The sequence below is a fragment of the Vigna angularis genome, chromosome 4 (genome assembly GCF_016808095.1).
Source record: "Vigna angularis cultivar LongXiaoDou No.4 chromosome 4, ASM1680809v1, whole genome shotgun sequence".
Taxonomy (NCBI): Eukaryota; Viridiplantae; Streptophyta; class Magnoliopsida; order Fabales; family Fabaceae; genus Vigna; species Vigna angularis.
Genome location: NC_068973.1, coordinates 24,367,291 through 24,386,852, shown reverse-complemented (window position 1 = coordinate 24,386,852; position 19,562 = coordinate 24,367,291). Strand labels below are relative to the sequence as shown.

The 19,562-nt window shown below is 33.1% G+C and overlaps 1 protein-coding gene across 1 annotated transcript; it reads left to right on the top strand.

The window, feature by feature from the left end:
• The first annotated feature begins 3,836 nt into the window (after nt 1-3,836).
• LOC108330907 (probable WRKY transcription factor 70) lies at nt 3,837-6,530 on the top strand. Its single transcript, XM_017565502.2, is given in 4 exon segments — nt 3,837-4,346; nt 5,057-5,158; nt 5,588-5,971; nt 5,973-6,530. Coding segments are annotated over 4 exon segments (876 nt in total). The 5' UTR covers nt 3,837-4,017; the 3' UTR covers nt 6,034-6,530.
• Nucleotides 6,531-19,562: the final 13,032 nt, after the last annotated feature.

The following is a 19,562-nucleotide window of genomic DNA, read 5'->3' as shown; positions in this document are numbered from 1 at the left end:
CTGCTAGTTCCAAATGATATCATCCAATTTATATCTTTTTAATGATATGTCTCACTGGTCAGTACACAAATAATTGATGTTTGTAAGGGTAGGTATCTTGTATAGTTCTTTTTCCATAGTTGCTTTCATGATATGAACTTAAATAGTTAGGTCAAGTTTTTCATTAAATTTAAGTATTATATATTATTCAAGAAAAAATAAAGAAATAATGAGAATCGAGAAAAATAAGTACAAAAAATTTACAAGATAAATATGCAAAATATTTGTTATCTATAATTATAACTTCTTAATAAAATATGAATAAAATTAATAACACTTTTTTTTCTAACAGTGACATTACGTAGAATGCTTTTATTATAATCCAAATAAATTACTCGTAGGCATTGCTACTATTACAGAAAGTTTTATTAAAATATAAAAATAAAAATAAGAGAAAAGAAAAATATAGAAATCAGACCAAACTTATGATAAAATTATATCACAGAAAAAATATATAATATAAAAAAAAAATTCATAACTCACAAAAATCATTTCATACTTTAAACTTTATATACCAAAAAAAAAAGTAAATTCTTCAACACATCACATAATTTATCATTCCTTTGAGATTTCAGAAAAGTTCTTTAATTTTAGAAGTTTTTGTGTTGGAGGATTTAATATTAACTTTTGGCTTAATCCTACTATGTTTAGGTATACTTTGAATTGATTTATCATTATATGCAGTATTAGAATATTCTCTTTCATCAAGCATATTAGTTCATTCAGAAATTATTTTTAATTCCTTTAAAAAACAAGCCTCCTTGTATGTCAAGGATTAAAAATTATTGTTGAACTACTATGAGTTGAATCTAATTGTTGTAAACTTTGAAAACTATTGACAATAAGAGTGACATTTTTCAAAAGAGGTATACTGACCAAAGAATCATATTTCACTAGCACACCATCAAGATTCTTAACCAAGAGAAATTCACAATGCAAATATTATCATGATTATCCCCCACTAGCTTAAGTTGTAATTGAGCAACAGGTTATACCATAACAGGTTGCACCATAAAAGCAAACTCTACCATAGGCTCCACCCCAAGCTCCACCAAGCAAACTCTACCATAGGCTCCACCCCAAGCTCCACCACAGGCTCCACCATAGGTTACACTACTTGAGCTAAAGATTCCTTAACCGCATCCTATGAATTAACCACATTAGGACCATAATCTTGTTATATTTTTGCCTCAATTATTTTTTCTCCACCAAAAATAACTTTGGTATCTTGTTGTAATTGTCTATAATTAGATAAATTATGACTAATCGTTTTTCAATTTGAACAAAAATGGAGATAATTTCTCAAATTTCACATCAACAATAAACACAAATCCTAGTCTTTTCACTAAAATTTGATTAGACAAACCTAATAACAAGTCAAAATCAACTAGGACACGTGCAAAGAAGTCTCAAGAGTTCTTTTGGCTATAATCATCTAAAGATAAAGGTGTACCAATTCCATGTGCTATTGAGAAAATTGTTTGTTGTAACACCCCTATTGGAATGTCACATGTAAAAAGATAATCATAGAGTACGAATTGTATAAAACGTTATTGTCCAATTTTTTTTTATTAAAATAGTGGAAGCAAAAAATATAAACATTTCATATGTTCGTACACCACAACATAATGTTGTGAGCTTAGGTGGTCTCACCGGAGACAAATGCTAGTTGTAGCGGAGCTGAAGCTTAGAGTAAGACGTTCCAATCTTTCCTTCTGTTTTAAAAGTTTTCTTTTGTTTCATTATAATATTTATTCTTATAATATGTATGGGTCTACATATGAAATTTTCTATTATAAATTATTTATGGATAATTGTATGAAAATTTATATATTTTCTTCGAGCTAATTGCTGTGTAATATCAAGAATGTGAGATATATCTTATAGTAGTTAAACACTATAAAAAAAATAAGATGTTACACTCAAAGACAACATAAATCTCCTATACTTTAAATTCAATCAATCTCACATATACTAAACATATAATTCCAACAAATGTAAACAAAATCATCACACAATCAAATCAATCATAGTTTGTAACTCAAACAGTTATATCATGCATAAATCAATACTAATTTATCGTACCTTTATTAAAACTTTCAACAAAATTTTGTCCTTAAGTTCTACGCTCACAAAATGCTCTAAAAACACAAAAACATTTTAGATTAATGATCCAAACATACCTTTAGGATCACATAGAACTATGGTTCCTAAAGAACTCTCTACATGCAAAACCACAATGTTCACATGCATCCCAAGCACAAAATAATTCTAAAATAGGATTGAAATTAAACTTATTCTACCAAAGTAACTAATCAATTAAAAATGTTGTCCTTGCCATCATGAACATCAAGACGGGTTGAATCTTCAAAGAAATAAAAAATAACGTCATAATCTTAGAAAAAGAATAAAGTAGTTATAAAAAGATAAATATTTTATAAAAGTAAATTTAATTCTTACAAAGTTATATTCATACTTTCCTTCTTTAATAATAAAATATTAAAGTATTCATCATATAAAACATCTTCATTCTTTTAATCAATTTCTCGGGTCTCATAATTTTAATTCATACTTTTTCTTTTAACTTATTTGAAGATGGTATTTTTTGAATTTTAGATTGCAAAAATAAAATAAAATAAAATAAAGAATAAAAATCATCAAAAGTTGGAGTATGGGATAGATATTAATAAAATACACTTTTATATAATATTTCACAGATAAACCCTTGTTCGGGTTATTGTGCACTATATCTTTTCAAATTTCGTTAGACATAAATCACGGTAATAAGACAAACATAACATTTAAGACCTTTTTTATCCGTTAATATATCTATACGTCGAATAAATTACTTCATAAATTTGTGAGATACTATCAATAGTTTCTGAGGCGAGAAAAGTATCTAAATATTTAATGAAATTATTATTATTTTTTAATAAATTAAAATCCACTTAATCACCTTAACTCCAAGAGTTGATTTATTTTCAAAGTATAATGGTAGCATGTTAAAAAAATATACCTTATCTAAAAGAAAAAGATTTTTATTCCTAAACTTTTATGCAAATTAAAATTGGTATCTATGTAAAATTTTTGATATATTTAATTTTAAAACTTAAAAAATAAATAAATTAAATTATTTTAATTTAATTACGTTATATTTTTTAATACGTGTTAAATGTGTTTTATGACAACATTTAAATTATTTACATATTTAATATGTTTATGTTTTACTATAAGTTAAAAAAATGTTATTGATATATAAAAAAATTTAACATCATTACATTAAAAATACAATACCTATTTATTTTTTAAATTAGAAAATAAAAATATATAAAACTTTTTGATGAAAACTAATTTTAATTTTAAACTAAAAATATATTTAATTCTCTAAAAAATAATAATAATCAGTAAAAAAGTTTATAAAATTTAAAACTATAGTTGTGTATTTGCTTCCCAAAAAGCTTATATTTTTATCTATATAATAATATTATTGAGGTTGTTATTATTTCTTGATAATATATGTAAAAACACTGTTAGTTTTACAAAGGAGAACCAAAAAACATCAGACAGTGAAAATTTAATAAGCATTAAAAGGAGCAGCGTGGTTGTGTAGTACAAACAGTGACCTTTTTCTTTTTAAATTAAGAAAAATAAAGAGTTGTGAGGTGCAAGTGGGGAAAGTTGTAATTTTGAAGGAAAAGAAAAAAGAAAGAAAATTATGCAGCGTCAGGCTTGCATCAGAAGAGCAACGTCATGTTTAGGTTTGTAAGCAAAGTTATTATCTGTGGACAAATTTTCTCTTCCATGATTGTTCAACATCATCCCTCCCTTCTCAACGTTTTCCATTCACTGCTATCTCTCTTTCCTCGCAAAAACCCACCTCTTTCTTCCTTCTCTCCATACCCACTATTCCCCTAATCTTCAATTTCTTCTAAAGTATATATCAATACATCCTTAGCCACCAACTACACACCCAGTACCATGAACAACACCCTCATCACAGAGCTTCTTCTCGGTCTCGACTATGCCACTCAGCTCAAGTTTCTGCTTCAGAAACCTGTTGACCCAGATGCCTCTGCTGCAGCTAAGGAACTGCTCACCAATGTGCACAGATCTTTCGCTCAAACTCTCTCTATCTTGACTTCTTCCCACCCTGCAATGCCTCAAGACCAGGTTGCTCAGAATCTCCTCATTTCTGGGGAAGATGCCTCGCAGGCTGCAAGCATTGATCCCAGGTCTGACGATTCAACTGAGAGTAGAAAGAGATCGTTTCCCCTCTCAAAGGATCGCAGAGGTTCCTACAAAAGAAGGTCTTACTTCACTCTTTCTCATTTCCCTTCTGTGATCTATTTTACCTCTTTCTACAGATTTTTAATTCTTTATAACAGACTGATTTTGATTTGTTCACCAACTAATTTTAGTTTACTAAAAAGTTCTTCTTTTTTTTAAATCTTTTATATACTAAACCTTACAGAAAGCTTATCCATGATGAATTATACTTTGGATGTTGCTGTATTACTTTCTCAGTCAAGAAAGCCTGTTTTGTCAGTGATTGGGGTTGGGGAGGGGGTGCTGAGAGGATTTGGTGAATTGGGATGTGTACGGACGGAGTCCTTCTTATAGTCCTATTGTCCATATGAGTAAAGCTACTCTTTCTTGATGAAAAAAAAATAAAAATAGAAAACTAAAGCTTTGAGGTTAAGTTAACTATTGGAGTTTTGGAATATTTTAGTTCTCATTCTTTGGTTTGATTACTGTGTGCTTCAAGTGGGTTCGTTTAGTTTTTTAGCTTAGTGGAGTGGCCTGCCTTGATATGATCACATGGAACAGTACAATTATTTCACATCAATTTTTTTTTTTCTTATATACTTACCTGCATATTTACAGAAAAAAAAGGCTTTTATATATATATATATATATATATATGGAATGGCTATTTTTCTTCAGATATTTTTATTCACAATAATGTTGTATTATTACACGAAATAACATGCATGGCATTTCTTAAATTGGTGCGCAGGAAGACTGAACAGACATGGGCTATAGTTTCCCAAACTACTGAAGATAATCATGCGTGGAGAAAGTACGGACAAAAGGATATTCTAAATTCTCAGTTTCCCAGGTAATCATTGTTTTGCACAGTAATTTTTCCTCCTTCCGTGTGAACCAGGCAAAGATATTCACTTGTTCAATTCGAGCAAAGATTGCATCACTATTCATTTTCTTTTTCTATTTTTGATTCCTTTCATCTTTTAGTTAAGCATGACAGTGATCTGTGTAGAAATATCATATCATCTTGAAAAAACACCTTAATTGGGAATGCTAGAAGTACATTCTTTTCTGTGTTTGTAGAAACTGAACTCAATCACGCAACTATAGGATATTAATGCAGAAACCCGAATGAGGAAACTTTGCTATACACTCAGACTACTACATAGGACACTCAAACTTACTAGTGTTTAAATTTTCATGTGAAAAGTTGAAGTGTATTTTTGTTACACAAACTTATTGTCTTCTAATTATAACACATTTATTGATAAATAATTCTCAGGAGTTACTTCAGATGCACTAGGAAGTTTGAACAAGGTTGCAAGGCCACCAAACAAGTGCAACGGTTAGAAGAGAATCCTGATATGTACAATATTACGTACATTGGGTTTCACACATGCAAAGACACCCTCAAGGCTCCACAAATGGTCACATGTTCTGAAACTTGGGACTCATTCCTTGAGAATTCCCACGAAGATTTAAATGTTCCAAATGAACAAAAGCAACTCGATCCTCCTGTGAGATCACAAAGCCCAATTGTTAAACAAGAATCTCTCAGTGATGAGACTGATCCCAGTGATCTTACAGATGCCATGTGGTCTGAGTTGAAGGATTTAGAACTGTCCAATGACAAGCCTGACTTGAAAATATCATCTGAAAATACAGATGCATTCATGTACTTGCTCTCGGAGTTTGGACATGAATTTTGATGCGTTTTCTCATCATTAGCTTCCCCTTTGGTGAAAGCCAATTGCTTTAGTTACCTTGTGGAATCTTAACCATGCATTGATCAGATTGAATATTTTAGATTTTGCATTTTCCTAGTTTATGTACCATGGAGAGAATAACTTTAGATCATTCTCACATCTCATCAAATGTAATGTATGTGTTTCTCAAAGGTTTCTCTAACTTACCAAAATATGAGATTGAACAGTTCCATCTAAAATGATTGGTGCTTTATATATGTAAACTTATCATTTTGAAACAAATAAGAATAATACCAATCATTTTGAATGGAGTTATTTAATTCTCTTTCTATTTTTGTGTAAGGTAGATTTGTCCATTTCTAGAATGTGCTTTAAAAATGGACGGAATCAACTGTGGATGCTACACTCTTTTGCAGTTCTTTCTATCTTCTTAGGAAGTGCTATGCATGCATGAGCCTTTGAACTCTGTGATGAACATATATAAATTGTAATGGGTTACTTCGGTTCCAGCCAAGTAAACATGTGTATAGGACATATAGGGGAGCATTTTTTTTTTTTTTTTGATGAACTTTTTTGCTACAGGGTATTTTTATTATTGCATTAACTTGTCTAAAAGATGTTTTTTTAGTTTAAACATAAATTAATTTATCTCAAGAGAAAAAACTTATGTATTTTCTTCATTTTTTTGTTTCAAGTGCCTTTAATAGAGATTTTTCCAAACAAACCTTTAAACACAAATCATTTAACACAACTTAAAATTAACTAAACGAATAACGTGACGTTGTTGAACACACTTAAAAAATCATAACTTGGAAAATATTATTTGCTAACTATTGATTTTGATCTCTCTTCTTCCTTTTACACGTCATCCCATTACTCTAATATATATATATATATATATATATATATATATATATATATATATATATATATATATATATATATATATATTTTTTTTTTTTTTTTCATCTAAAAGTAAGCCAACTAGTCAGTCATATGGGTAGAAAATGGTTGTGAATGCAAAACATGAGAATGTAGTAACTTAGTTTAGTGACTGTGATGTTGAACACAATAGGAAGATTTAGCAAGTGGGAACAAAAAGTGTCGCCAATAATTGGAGTGGAAGAACATTGCCGTATGGAGAAGGTAATTATGGGTGGAATATACAGAATCAAACAAACAAGAGAAGATGTAGCTAATTAGCTAGCAAAAACAAATATGGGTATTTTATAGTATTCAACATTTTGTTTTTCATTCTACCACTAGTACAATTAAGGAAAATGACACCGGTTCTTTTGATTTATAGACACCGGTTGTAGAACTGGAGCATATTCAGGCGAAATAAAAAATATAGGCTTTATGTCTCGGGTTTTGAACCGAGTCAAAAGTGTTTGAATTGTGCCTCAGTTCACAAACAACCGAGGCAGTAGAGTGTTTTTAATTTTTTTAATCTCAATCAAAATCTCTTCTGGGTTCCTCGTTTGTTTTTCGTTCTATTCTGCCATGTTCTTTTCCTTTCTCTTTTCTATGTTCTAAACCACAATTTCTTTCCCAGATTTTCAACCTCAACCCCAACCTGCACTAACAAAGACCTTTCCAGATTTTCAACCCCAATCATCACCATCCACCCTAAGACCTTTCCCAGCGAACAATCAGAAAGCGCAGAGAAAACTAAGAAGCAGTACCCCCAATTCAAGAGGCGAATCCAAATCGCACCTGCAGAGAAACATAACCAAACACCCAAGGTAGAGAAACATAACCAAAAATAGATCCACCGGCTACGCCCTCGCCGCACCGTCGCTGTGCCTCAAAACCTCTTCCACAAACAAGACAACTCCTTCACCCGAATCAATCTCTTCACCCAACCGAATGCTGGTCAGACTTTGAAAATCGCAAAGGGGCAGCAGCGCGTTCTCGTCGACGTTGTCGTCCTCGGCCTCCGAAGCAGAGTGTTAGCAAAATGATGAAGATGAAGTTTTGATGATGTCCAAATCAAGTCAAGAAGAAATCAAGATGTTAGGAAGACTTGTATTGCTATGGAAAAGCTTTTGTAATAATTATAATTTAGTGTCCAGGACTTAGACATTTGAGTGTTTTTGATTCCATGTAATTTCATACCATATAATCAAAAACCAGAGTCCAAAGTGCACTGTATTAATCGATTAAAAAGGGTCTTAATCGATTAAAACGAGGCTGACAAATGAAAACCAAAATTGCCTCTGGATTAATCGATTAAAGCTTGGATTAATCGATTCCATAATCGATTAATCCTGAGATTAATCGATTAAAACAGTCCGTTGGAGGTTCCAGAGTTGAAGACTAGCCGTTACACTGGAATAATCGATTAAAGCCTAAATTAATCGATTAGTTAATCGATTAAACCTGAGAATAATCGATTAACACTAGCCGTTAGGGGTTTCAGATTTGAAAAACTAGCCGTTATACTTAGTTTAATCGATTAATACTTGATTTAATCGATTAAAACAGTCAGATGGCTCATTTTCGAAGAATGGAAGAGACTTTGGATGAGTCTATAAATAGACTCTCATTTTCTCTCAAGATAACTCTTCCCTTGTGCTCAAATACTCTGAAACTCTTGAGAATTGTGTGCTCTTGCTCAGCTAAGGAAACTCTGTCTGTAGAGTTGGTGAAATACTCCTACGGTGATAGAGGAATAGCTGGTTCATCCTTGGTGCATCTAAGGAAGTGTTTGGAAGAGGAATTCATCCTTCGTGAAGTATTCGGAGGAAGTGTTTCATCCTTTGTGAAGACTCAAAGGAGGTGTTGTTTCATCTCTTGTGGCATCAAGAGAGGTGTTTTCTAAACTCTTACAAATTGTATCTGTGTGATTGTAGTTTGTAATAGTTTTGTGATTAGTGAAGTGTTTATCTTGTTTTGAGATAAGCGACTGGACGTAGGATTGGTAAGATCCGAACCAGGATAAAATCATCTGTGCAAATTTCTCTCAACCTTACTCTATTTTATTGTCTTTATTATCTGCTAAGTAAGTTTATTTGAGTAGAAATTTTTAAGGCACACGTTTTTAGTAAGAACCAATTCACCCCCCCCTCTTGGTTTGTTATTCCACGCTAACCATTCCGCTGCAGCCGCTCTGACAATTGGTATCAGAGCTTGCTTTGATAGTCATTCAAATGGCGGGATCACATCAAACCTTTGCAGAGGGTGCTTCTATCAATAGACCACCACTATTCACAGGTGAAAATTACGCATTTTGGAAGGTTAGAATGCAAATTTTTATGGAATCTATTGATATAGATATTTGAGATGCTGTTGTATCTGGTCCTTTTGTTCCAATTAACAATATGCAGGAACCAAAGCCCCGTGACCAATGGACTGCTGAAGATAAGAGAAAATTTGGTAATGATGTAAAAGCTCGTAATATTATTTCATCTGCTTTAACTGTTGACGAGTTTTACAGGATTTCTATTTGTAAAACTGTACAAGAAATGTGGGAAGTACTTAGAGTAACCCATGAAGGTACAAATGATGTAAAGAGAGCTAGAAAGAATACCTTAATCCAGGAATACGAGATGTTCAGAATGAAGCAAGGGGAAACAATAGTTGATGTTCAAAAACGCTTCACCAACATTGTTAATCATCTCATTGGACTGGGTAAGTCATTTGATACTGATGAACTTAACATTAAAATCTTGAAATCTTTAGACAGGTCTTGGCAACCAAAAGTGACTGCAATTTCTGAGTCACAAAATCTCAACACAATGACCATGGCTGCATTATTTGGAAAGTTGAGGGAACATGAACTAGATCTTGGAAGACTTGATGAAGAAGAAGCAAAAGCCAAAAACAACAAGAAGAGTTTGGCATTAAAGTCGGAGGTTGAAAGAAACAAAGGTAAATCAGAAGATGAAGACTCAGACGAAGAAGAAAATTTAAGTCTCATGATCAAAAGGTTAAACAGGTTCATAAAGTCTAAAGGTAAAGGAAGATTTAGATACGAAAAGAAAGATAATCAAGCATCTTCCTCAAATTACCGATGTTATGGCTGTGGAGAAAAGGGGCATCTAAAAGCAGACTGCCCAAATCAAAGGAAGGGTGAAGACAAGAAGGAGAAAAGATTCTTCAAGAAAAAGAAGGCCTACATTGCCTGGGAAGAAGACAATGAGACCATTTCAGATTCAAGCGACTCAGATGAAGAAGCAAACATCTGTTTGATGGCAGATGATGATAACGTCAGCCAAGTAAGTAGTTCACACTATTCTGATAATGATAGTCATATGGATGAAGATGAACTGCATGATACTTATGCTGCTTTATTAGTAGAATCTGAAAAATTAGATATAGCTCATAAGAAATTGAAAAAGGACTTCAAAAAGTTAAAATTGAATTTTGAAAATATTCTTGAAGAAAATGAAAATTTGAAAATTACTTCTGAAAACTTCTCTAAAATAAATGATAATTTGAAAACTGAATTTACAAATTTATCTGAAGAAAACAGAAGTTTGAAAAATAAATTTTTATATCAAGCGGAAGAAATTAGAAATTTAAAAAGTAAGGTTTTATATTATGAAAAAGAAAAATATGTTGCTAAAAATGAATGTGAATCTTGCATAAAATTCAAATATTTTTCTGAAAATACAACCACTGGAGAATGTAGTAAAACTAATGAAAATAAGGTTGTTAAAAATAAGTATGTTCCTAAAATTAAACATAATCATAGAACTCATAGAACTTGGGTACAAAAAGGAACAACTTATAGGAACACAAATGTTGCATCATGCTTTTATTGTATGAAAAAGGGTCATACATCTAACAAATGTAAAATTAAGCATTATGGTGTTCCAAGTGGTAGATATGCTTGGGTTGTAAAATGATTTTAATCTTCTTAAATCTAACCCAAAGGACCCATACAAAGTAGTTGGGTACCTAAATAGCTTGTTGTTTTTATGTTGTAGGAATTATCAAAACCAAGGAAGTATATGTGGTGTCTTGACAGTGGATGCTCAAAACACATGACCGGAGATAAAAAGAAATTTACAAGCTTCCGGAAAAAGGAACGAGGCTTTGTCACCTATGGTGATAACAACAAAGGAAAAATCCTTGGAATTGGAGATATTGGAAGTGAAGATACCTTGATGATCAAAGACGTGCTATATGTGGAAGGATTAAAGCATAACTTAATTAGCATTAGTCAATTATGCGATAAAGGATTCAAGGTAACCTTCGAACAAAATTCTTGCACTATTTATAAAAATGATTCTTCTGAAATTGCTTTGAAAGGAATTAGGCATAACAATATTTATTTGATTGATTTAGAAAATGCATCAAATAGGAATATTTCATGTTTAGTAGTAAAAGAAGAAAATCCATGGTTATGGCATAAAAGAGCTGCACATATTCATATGCAACAATTGAATAAACTCATTTCTAAAGACTTAGTAATTGGTTTACCAAAACTAAAATATGTGAAAAATAAATTGTGTGATGCATGTCAAAAGGGAAAACAAGTGAAATCATCTTTCCATTCGAAAAATGTTGTTTCTAGTTTAAAACCCTTAGAACTTTTGCACATGGATTTATTTGGTCCCTCTAGGATAAAAAGTTTTGGAGGAAATTATTATGCTTTAGTTATTGTGGATGATTATTCAAGATATACTTGGACTTTCTTTCTTACTCTTAAAAGTGAAGCTTTCAAAGAATTTAAAAAGTTTGCAAATTTAGTTCAAAATGAAAAGGACTTGAAAATAAAGGCTATTAGAAGTGACCATGGAGGTGAATTTCAAAATGAATCTTTTGAAATTTTTTGTGAAGAATATGGCATTTCTCATAATTTTTCTGCACCTAGAACTCCTCAACAAAATGGAGTTGTAGAAAGAAAGAATAGATCCTTAGAGGAACTTGCTAGAACTATGTTAAATGAATATAGTGTTCCTAAACATTTTTGGGCTGATGCTGTGAGTACTGCATGTTATGTATTGAATAGAATGCTTATTAGGCCTATTTTGAAATGTACTCCTTATGAACTTTTTAAAGGTAGAAAACCAAATGTTTCACATTTAAGAATTTTTGGATGCAAATGTTTTGTCTTAAATAATGGAAAACAAAATTTAGGAAAATTTGATTCCAAATCCGATGAAGCTATTTTTCTAGGATATTCTCTAACTAGCAAAGCTTATAGAGTTTTTAATAGGAAAACACTTGAAATAGAAGAATCTGTGCATGTTGTCTTTGATGAAATTGTGGACCTTGAGGTAAAACCTCTTGAGTCAGATGAATCAGATGCAGGTGAAAATGAAGACTTGCAAAAGACAACCAATGAAGAGAAAATGAATAATCCTCAAGATGATGAAGATCTAAACAAAATATGGCAACAACCTAGAGGATTATCATTGGACAACATCATTGGCGACATATCAAAAGGGGTAAACACTAGAAGAAATTTAGTTAATTTTTGTATGAATGTAGCTTTTATGTCGCAGATTGAACCTAAGAACATTAAGGAAGCTCTTCAAGATGAACAATGGTGTATAGCAATGCAAGAAGAACTCAACCAGTTTGAAAGAAATCAAGTTTGGGAATTGATTCCTAGAGAAGATACTCATCAAGTAATTGGAACAAAATGGGTATTTAGAAACAAACTGGATGAAGATGGAAACATCACCAAGAATAAAGCTAGGCTTGTGGCTCAAGGATATAGTCAAGAAGAAGGTATAGATTATGATGAGACATATGCTCCAGTTGCCAGGTTAGAGGCAATACGCCTACTTCTTGCTTATGCATCTATAATGAAATTTAAATTATTTCAAATGGATGTTAAAAGTGCATTTCTAAATGGTTTTATAAAAGAAGATGTGTATGTTGAACAACCACCCGGTTTTGAAGATTTTAAATTTCCAAATCACATCTATAAATTAAAGAAAGCACTTTATGGTTTAAAACAAGCACCTAGATCTTGGTATGAAAGACTTAGCAATTTTCTTTTAGAAAATGACTTTAATAGAGGAAAAGTTGATTCCACTTTGTTTATTAAAAGAGTCGGAAAACATATTTTGATTATTCAAGTATATGTTGATGATATTATTTTTGGATCAACTCATAAATCTCTTTGTGAGGAATTTGCTAAGACTATGCAGGGTGAATTTGAAATGTCTATGATGGGAGAATTAACATTCTTCCTTGGTCTTCAAATTAAGCAAATGAAAGAAGGTACGTTCATTTCTCAAACTAAGTATTGTAGAGAAATTCTTAAGAAGTTTGAAATGGACAAAGCAAAGGAAGCATCTACTCCTATGGGAACCTCTTGCTATCTTGACAAAGATGAGTCAGGTAAAGAGGTAAATCAAACTAAATATAGATGTATGATAGGTTCTTTGTTATATCTCACTGCTAGTAGACCAGATATTATGCAAAGTGTTTGTGTGTGTGCCAGGTATCAATCTAGTCCTAGAGAATCTCACCTTACTGCAGTTAAAAGAATATTGAAATATCTTAAGGGAACTGCATCCTTTGGTTTATGGTATCCATCTGGAACGGAACCTAGTCTTGTAGGATTTTCAGATGCTGATTATGGAGGTTGTAAGATAGATAGAAAAAGCACTAGTGGAACATGTCATCTTCTAGGTAGTTCCTTAGTTTCTTGGCATTCTAAGAAACAAGCCTGTGTAGCCTTATCTACCACTGAGGCTGAATATATTGCTGCGGGAAATTGTTGTGCGCAAATCTTATGGATGAAACAACAATTAGAAGATTATGACATTCACTTAGATCATATACCACTTAAGTGTGATAATACAAGTGCAATAAACCTTACAAAGAATCCCATAATGCACTCTAGAACCAAGCACATTGAGATTAGGCATCACTTCCTTAGAGATCATGTGCAAAAGGGAGACTGTAAAATAGAATATATTGGTACACAACATCAATTAGCTGATATTTTCACCAAAGCATTACCTAAGGAAAGATTTTTTGAGCTTAGAAGGGAGTTAGGGATATTGGAAATAGAAAAATAGGTATTATTGGACTTAATATTGCATTTTTCGTTGCTTAAACAGGTTTAATCTATGTGTAAATCGATTAAAAGCGTTACTTTTCCTTTTACGCCTGGATTAATCGATTAATCTAAGTATTAATCGATTACGTAATCGATTAAAATCCCATTTAATCGATTAAAACCGCTCCAGACTGTTTTTTTAAAATTGTTACCGTTTCTAACCGTTGCCAACAGCTATAAAACGGTCAAAATTTCAAATTCTGAACGTTGGGAAGCCTTATTAAGCCTATTTATACCTCCCTTGGTCTCCACTCTCCATTCTTGAACCACTTTTTGAGCCTTCACCTCTTGCTTTCTCTTTTTCTTTCATCAAAATCTTTGCTTTCACCCATTGAAATGGCTGAACCTTCCAGAAGAAGAAGACGAAGAACAAGTGAAGTTTCGGAAAATAATCTTCGCAGAAGAGATGCTACCATAGACGGGTGGCTCTCCGATGAGCAAGATCATCATTCATTCTCCACATTTTGGAAGGAAAGGAAGCTCATTAAACAAAAATTCATTGATCTCTCATGGTACACATACTACAACTTCTCCTTTCCAAATCTCATCATTGAACAAGGAGTCCAACATCTCTTGGAACTCCGAGGGAAGTTCTATCCCGATCTTGTTCGCATATTTTATTTTAACTTAAAGGTTAGTGATGGGGTTTTTCGAACAAGGGTCAAAGGTGTAGACATTGTCTTGGACAATGAGATTTGGACAAATGTGGCCAAGGTCCCTGTTCTTGCAAATTCTCAAAACATTCCAAATGACTTTCCTCACTTCAACAAATTCATGGTGTATCAATCATTTCTCCGAAATCCTAGACAACGCAACAATCGCCTCTTTCTTGCTGGTGGCCTCAAAATGGAAGAACGCCTTTTGCATTACATTCTTGTGTGGCTTTTGTGCCCTAAAGGGTCAAATCATGCACAGTGTTCTGAAACTGATCTCATTGTTATGCATGCAATTACTCAGAGCATTCCACTCAACTGGCCTCACCTGATTCAAACAATCATGCTCAAAGCCAAAAGGTCAGATCTTGCACCTCTTCCATATCCTCTCCTTGTCTCCAAAATTTGTGAATACAAAGGAGTAGATATCTCAAATGAACATTTTGAGCATGTCCTACCGGGTCATAAGATTGGAGAAAATTCCCTGAGGCAAATGGGCTTTATCCAACAAGGACTCTCCTACATTCACCCTGAGGATGCCATTGGTGAGCAAGCAAGTGAAGACGATGATGCAAATATTCCCATGCCTGACCCTACAAATGTTGCTGGGCCCTCTCAAATCCATGAGGACTATAGTCTAGAGAGTCTCTCTAGACAAATTACTGAGATGGCTCGCCTTCAAAACACTCGTCATGAAGAAATATGTACTCATCTAAAAAATCTAGACAATAGGATTTCAGGATTAGAGCGCCACTTTAATAGTGACGAAAGTGATGAGTTCTAGATCTTATTTCTTAGTTATCTTTATAATTGTATGCTTGTCTCTTTAAATTCAATAAAATGTATGTTTTTCCTTAATATTTCTATGCATATCTGCTTTTATTAAGGGGGAGTATAAGTCCTAATAAATTTAGGGGGAGAAACTTAAACACAACTTTTTAATTATGATCAAAAAGGGGGAGAAAATAATTGCTTATGCTTATTAGTGTTTCCTCACTAATGCACTCTTTCTTCCATAAGTTGTGCTTTAAATACAGGTTATTCCAAAAGCTTTAAATCAAGGAGTTTTTGATCATCATCAAAAAGGGGGAGATTGTTAGCAAAATGATGAAGATGAAGTTTTGATGATGTCCAAATCAAGTCAAGAAGAAATCAAGATGTTAGGAAGACTTGTATTGCTATGGAAAAGCTTTTGTAATAATTATAATTTAGTGTCTAGGACTTAGACATTTGAGTGTTTTTGATTCCATGTAATTTCATACCATATAATCAAAAACCAGAGTCCAAAGTGCACTGTATTAATCGATTAAAAAGGGTCTTAATCGATTAAAACGAGGCTGACAAATGAAAACCAAAATTGCCTCTGGATTAATCGATTAAAGCTTGGATTAATCGATTCCATAATCGATTAATCCTGAGATTAATCGATTAAAACAGTCCGTTGGAGGTTCCAGAGTTGAAGACTAGCCGTTACACTGGAATAATCGATTAAAGCCTAAATTAATCGATTAGTTAATCGATTAAACCTGAGAATAATCGATTAACACTAGCCGTTAGGGGTTTCAGATTTGAAAAACTAGCCGTTATACTTAGTTTAATCGATTAATACTTGATTTAATCGATTAAAACAGTCAGATGGCTCATTTTCGAAGAATGGAAGAGACTTTGGATGAGTCTATAAATAGACTCTCATTTTCTCTCAAGATAACTCTTCCCTTGTGCTCAAATACTCTGAAACTCTTGAGAATTGTGTGCTCTTGCTCAGCTAAGGAAACTCTATCTGTAGAGTTGGTGAAATACTGCTACGGTGATAGAGGAATAGCTGGTTCATCCTTGGTGCATCTAAGGAAGTGTTTGGAAGAGGAATTCATCCTTCGTGAAGTATTCGGAGGAAGTGTTTCATCCTTTGTGAAGACTCAAAGGAGGTGTTGTTTCATCTCTTGTGGCATCAAGAGAGGTGTTTTCTAAACTCTTACAAATTGTATCTGTGTGATTGTAGTTTGTAATAGTTTTGTGATTAGTGAAGTGTTTATCTTGTTTTGAGATAAGCGACTGGACGTAGGATTGGTAAGATCCGAACCAGGATAAAATCATCTGTGCAAATTTCTCTCAACCTTACTCTATTTTATTGTCTTTATTATCTGCTAAGTAAGTTTATTTGAGTAGAAATTTTTAAGGCACACGTTTTTAGTAAGAACCAATTCACCCCCCCCTCTTGGTTTGTTATTCCACGCTAACCATTCCGCTGCAGCCGCTCTGACACAGAGTCAGACGGTCCCACCGCAATGGCTCCACCACGGCACGGGCCGCACCAGGCGGTCCACAAAAAGACCCAGATGATCTGAGAAACAAAAAAAGAGGAAGAGAAAGGGGATAAGAGCTGAAGAATTGTAGATCTGAGAAAGGGGATAGAACCCTAGGAGCTTCACTCCCAACGACCACCGCTTTATCTTCCTAGGAGCTTCACTCCCAACAGCCACCGCTTTATCTCCCTAGGAGCTTCACTCTCAACGGCCACCGCTTTATCTTCATTCCAGAGGTGACGCACTCGCAGCCGTCGCAAATGACGAGGTGGTGGTGGCTCCCGGCGGCGGTGGATGAGAGGGGTAGAACCAGAGAGAGAACCGTCGCACTAGCGGTATTGTTTGGAAGAGTGAGAGTGGAGGAAGAAGCCTTGTGCAGGCGACAGAGAGAGAGTATTGGAGGAAGAAGAGTGCGAGAATGGAGGAAGAAAGCGCGAGAACTGGGTTAAGAACCCCTAGACGCTATACTAACTCGGTTCTTCAATTAAACGAAATAGTAGACCACTATATGCCTCGGTTCACATAGGAACCGATGCTTATACACTTGATAAAAAATAAAATAAAAAATTTATTGATAGTTATATGCCTCAGTTAACTGTTAAACCGAGGCATAAACATGTTTTCACACTGGTTATGCCCAAACCGAAGTAGTAGGTCAGTCTCGAAAAGCTGAAAAGTCTGTTGTACAGAGGGGTAGGTAGAATTGCAGGGTGTTAGGCATCGGTTGTGTACTTTAACCGAGGTAATAAAACATATACGTTTCAGTTCCCTTTGAACCGAGGCGTATAAGTTTGATTAAATTACAAAAATGCCACCGCGTTTTGATAGATTTCGGTTTTGCCTAAACCGATACCTATTGTGCGAGTTTAAATAGCGTTTTTTTACTAGTGTACATTCGCATCTCTCCCATAAACCTCCTTCCCTAACACCAAAACAAGGACCCACCCCAAAATTGGTGGTTTTAGACAATAAATAAATATATATCCTTTAAATATTGAAAACTATATATTATATTGAAAGACCAATAATTTCATCAAAAGTTATATATTTTATTATATTAAATTTTTCATATTTTTTTGTTTTTTATTAATATTTTTAAATTCAGTTTTTTTTTAACTTTTTAAAAAAATTTAGTCATTTCAATATTGTAATAAAAAAATATAGAAAAAATATTTTCTTACATATTTTTTAATTTATCTTTTGTATTTATTTGATGTGAGACACAATTCTTCATTATTTTTCAATATTAATAATTGCAAGTTAAGGAGGTAATGCAATTTCATAAGCTAGAGCTCAAATTCTTCTCAAACTTTGATAATATTCAATAAATTTTAGTGAAAGTTTCTTAGACTTGATTGATCTTTCCTACACCGATAGTAGGAATCATTCTCAAGAAGACATGATCTCTTATATCAAACTTTGACGACATCTTCTTTCCATCTATAAATGAATTTTGTTTGCTAAGTGAAGTTTTCATTTTTTTTCTCGCATCAATTTTATTTTTTCTGTCATTTGTGCAGTAATTTTGGACCCACCAAGAACGACTCCCCATCTTGATACCAAGATAATGGAGTCCTACACCTCCTACCATACAAGGTCTCATATGACACCATGCCTACATTGGCGTGATAACTTTTGTTATAAGTGAATTCTTTCAAAGGAAACATCTTATCCCAATTATGCAGATGGTTTAAAACACACATCCTCAACAAGTCTGCTAATGAATGAATAGTTCTTTATGATTGACCATCGATTTAAGGGTGGTATGCTAAACTTATCTTCAAGCTACTCCCCAAAGCTTCTTATAACATATGTCAAAACTTATATGTAAATATGAGGTCCCAATTCAACACTATACTATACGCACCTCATGCGGTCGTATTATTTCTCTGATCTATAATTGTGCTAACTTTGTCACTAGCATCCTTAATTCATAGGAAGAAAATTGACACTCTTTATCAATATGTCAACAATTGTCCAAATAACATCATGATTTCTCCATTCCTACCTAAAGATCTTATTTCCACTCTGGAATTTCTAATTATTGCGACATTCTCCTAGGTCTTTGATGTTCAACTTTTGCCTTTTAACATGTTAAACAAGTTTCCAAAAATTAGCTACATCTCTTTTTATCCTTGGCCACCAACACATCTCCTTAAAATCTTGATGCATCTTAGTCATGTTGGGATGCATACTAAGACCGCTTTTTTGTCATTCTTCAAGGATTAACTTCTTCAATTTTTTTACTACAGGTACACAAACCATTTCTTTTAACCACAAAATACCACCGCTTCCCAAAATAATCTCTGCATTTTGATCTAAATTCATATGTTCCATTACTTGTCTCAAAAAAGGATCCTCCATTTATCTAAGTTTTATCATCTCCAATAGCATCTCCAATAGGTCAGTTGTCATAATCATTTGACTACAACTCATATAATCACTGTGCAACTCTACCTCCAATTTCAAACCACGTTTTTCAATTATTTCTATCTCGCTTATCATCATAATGTATTTCTTTCGTATTCAAAGCATTATCGACTACGTTTGCCTTAACCAAGTG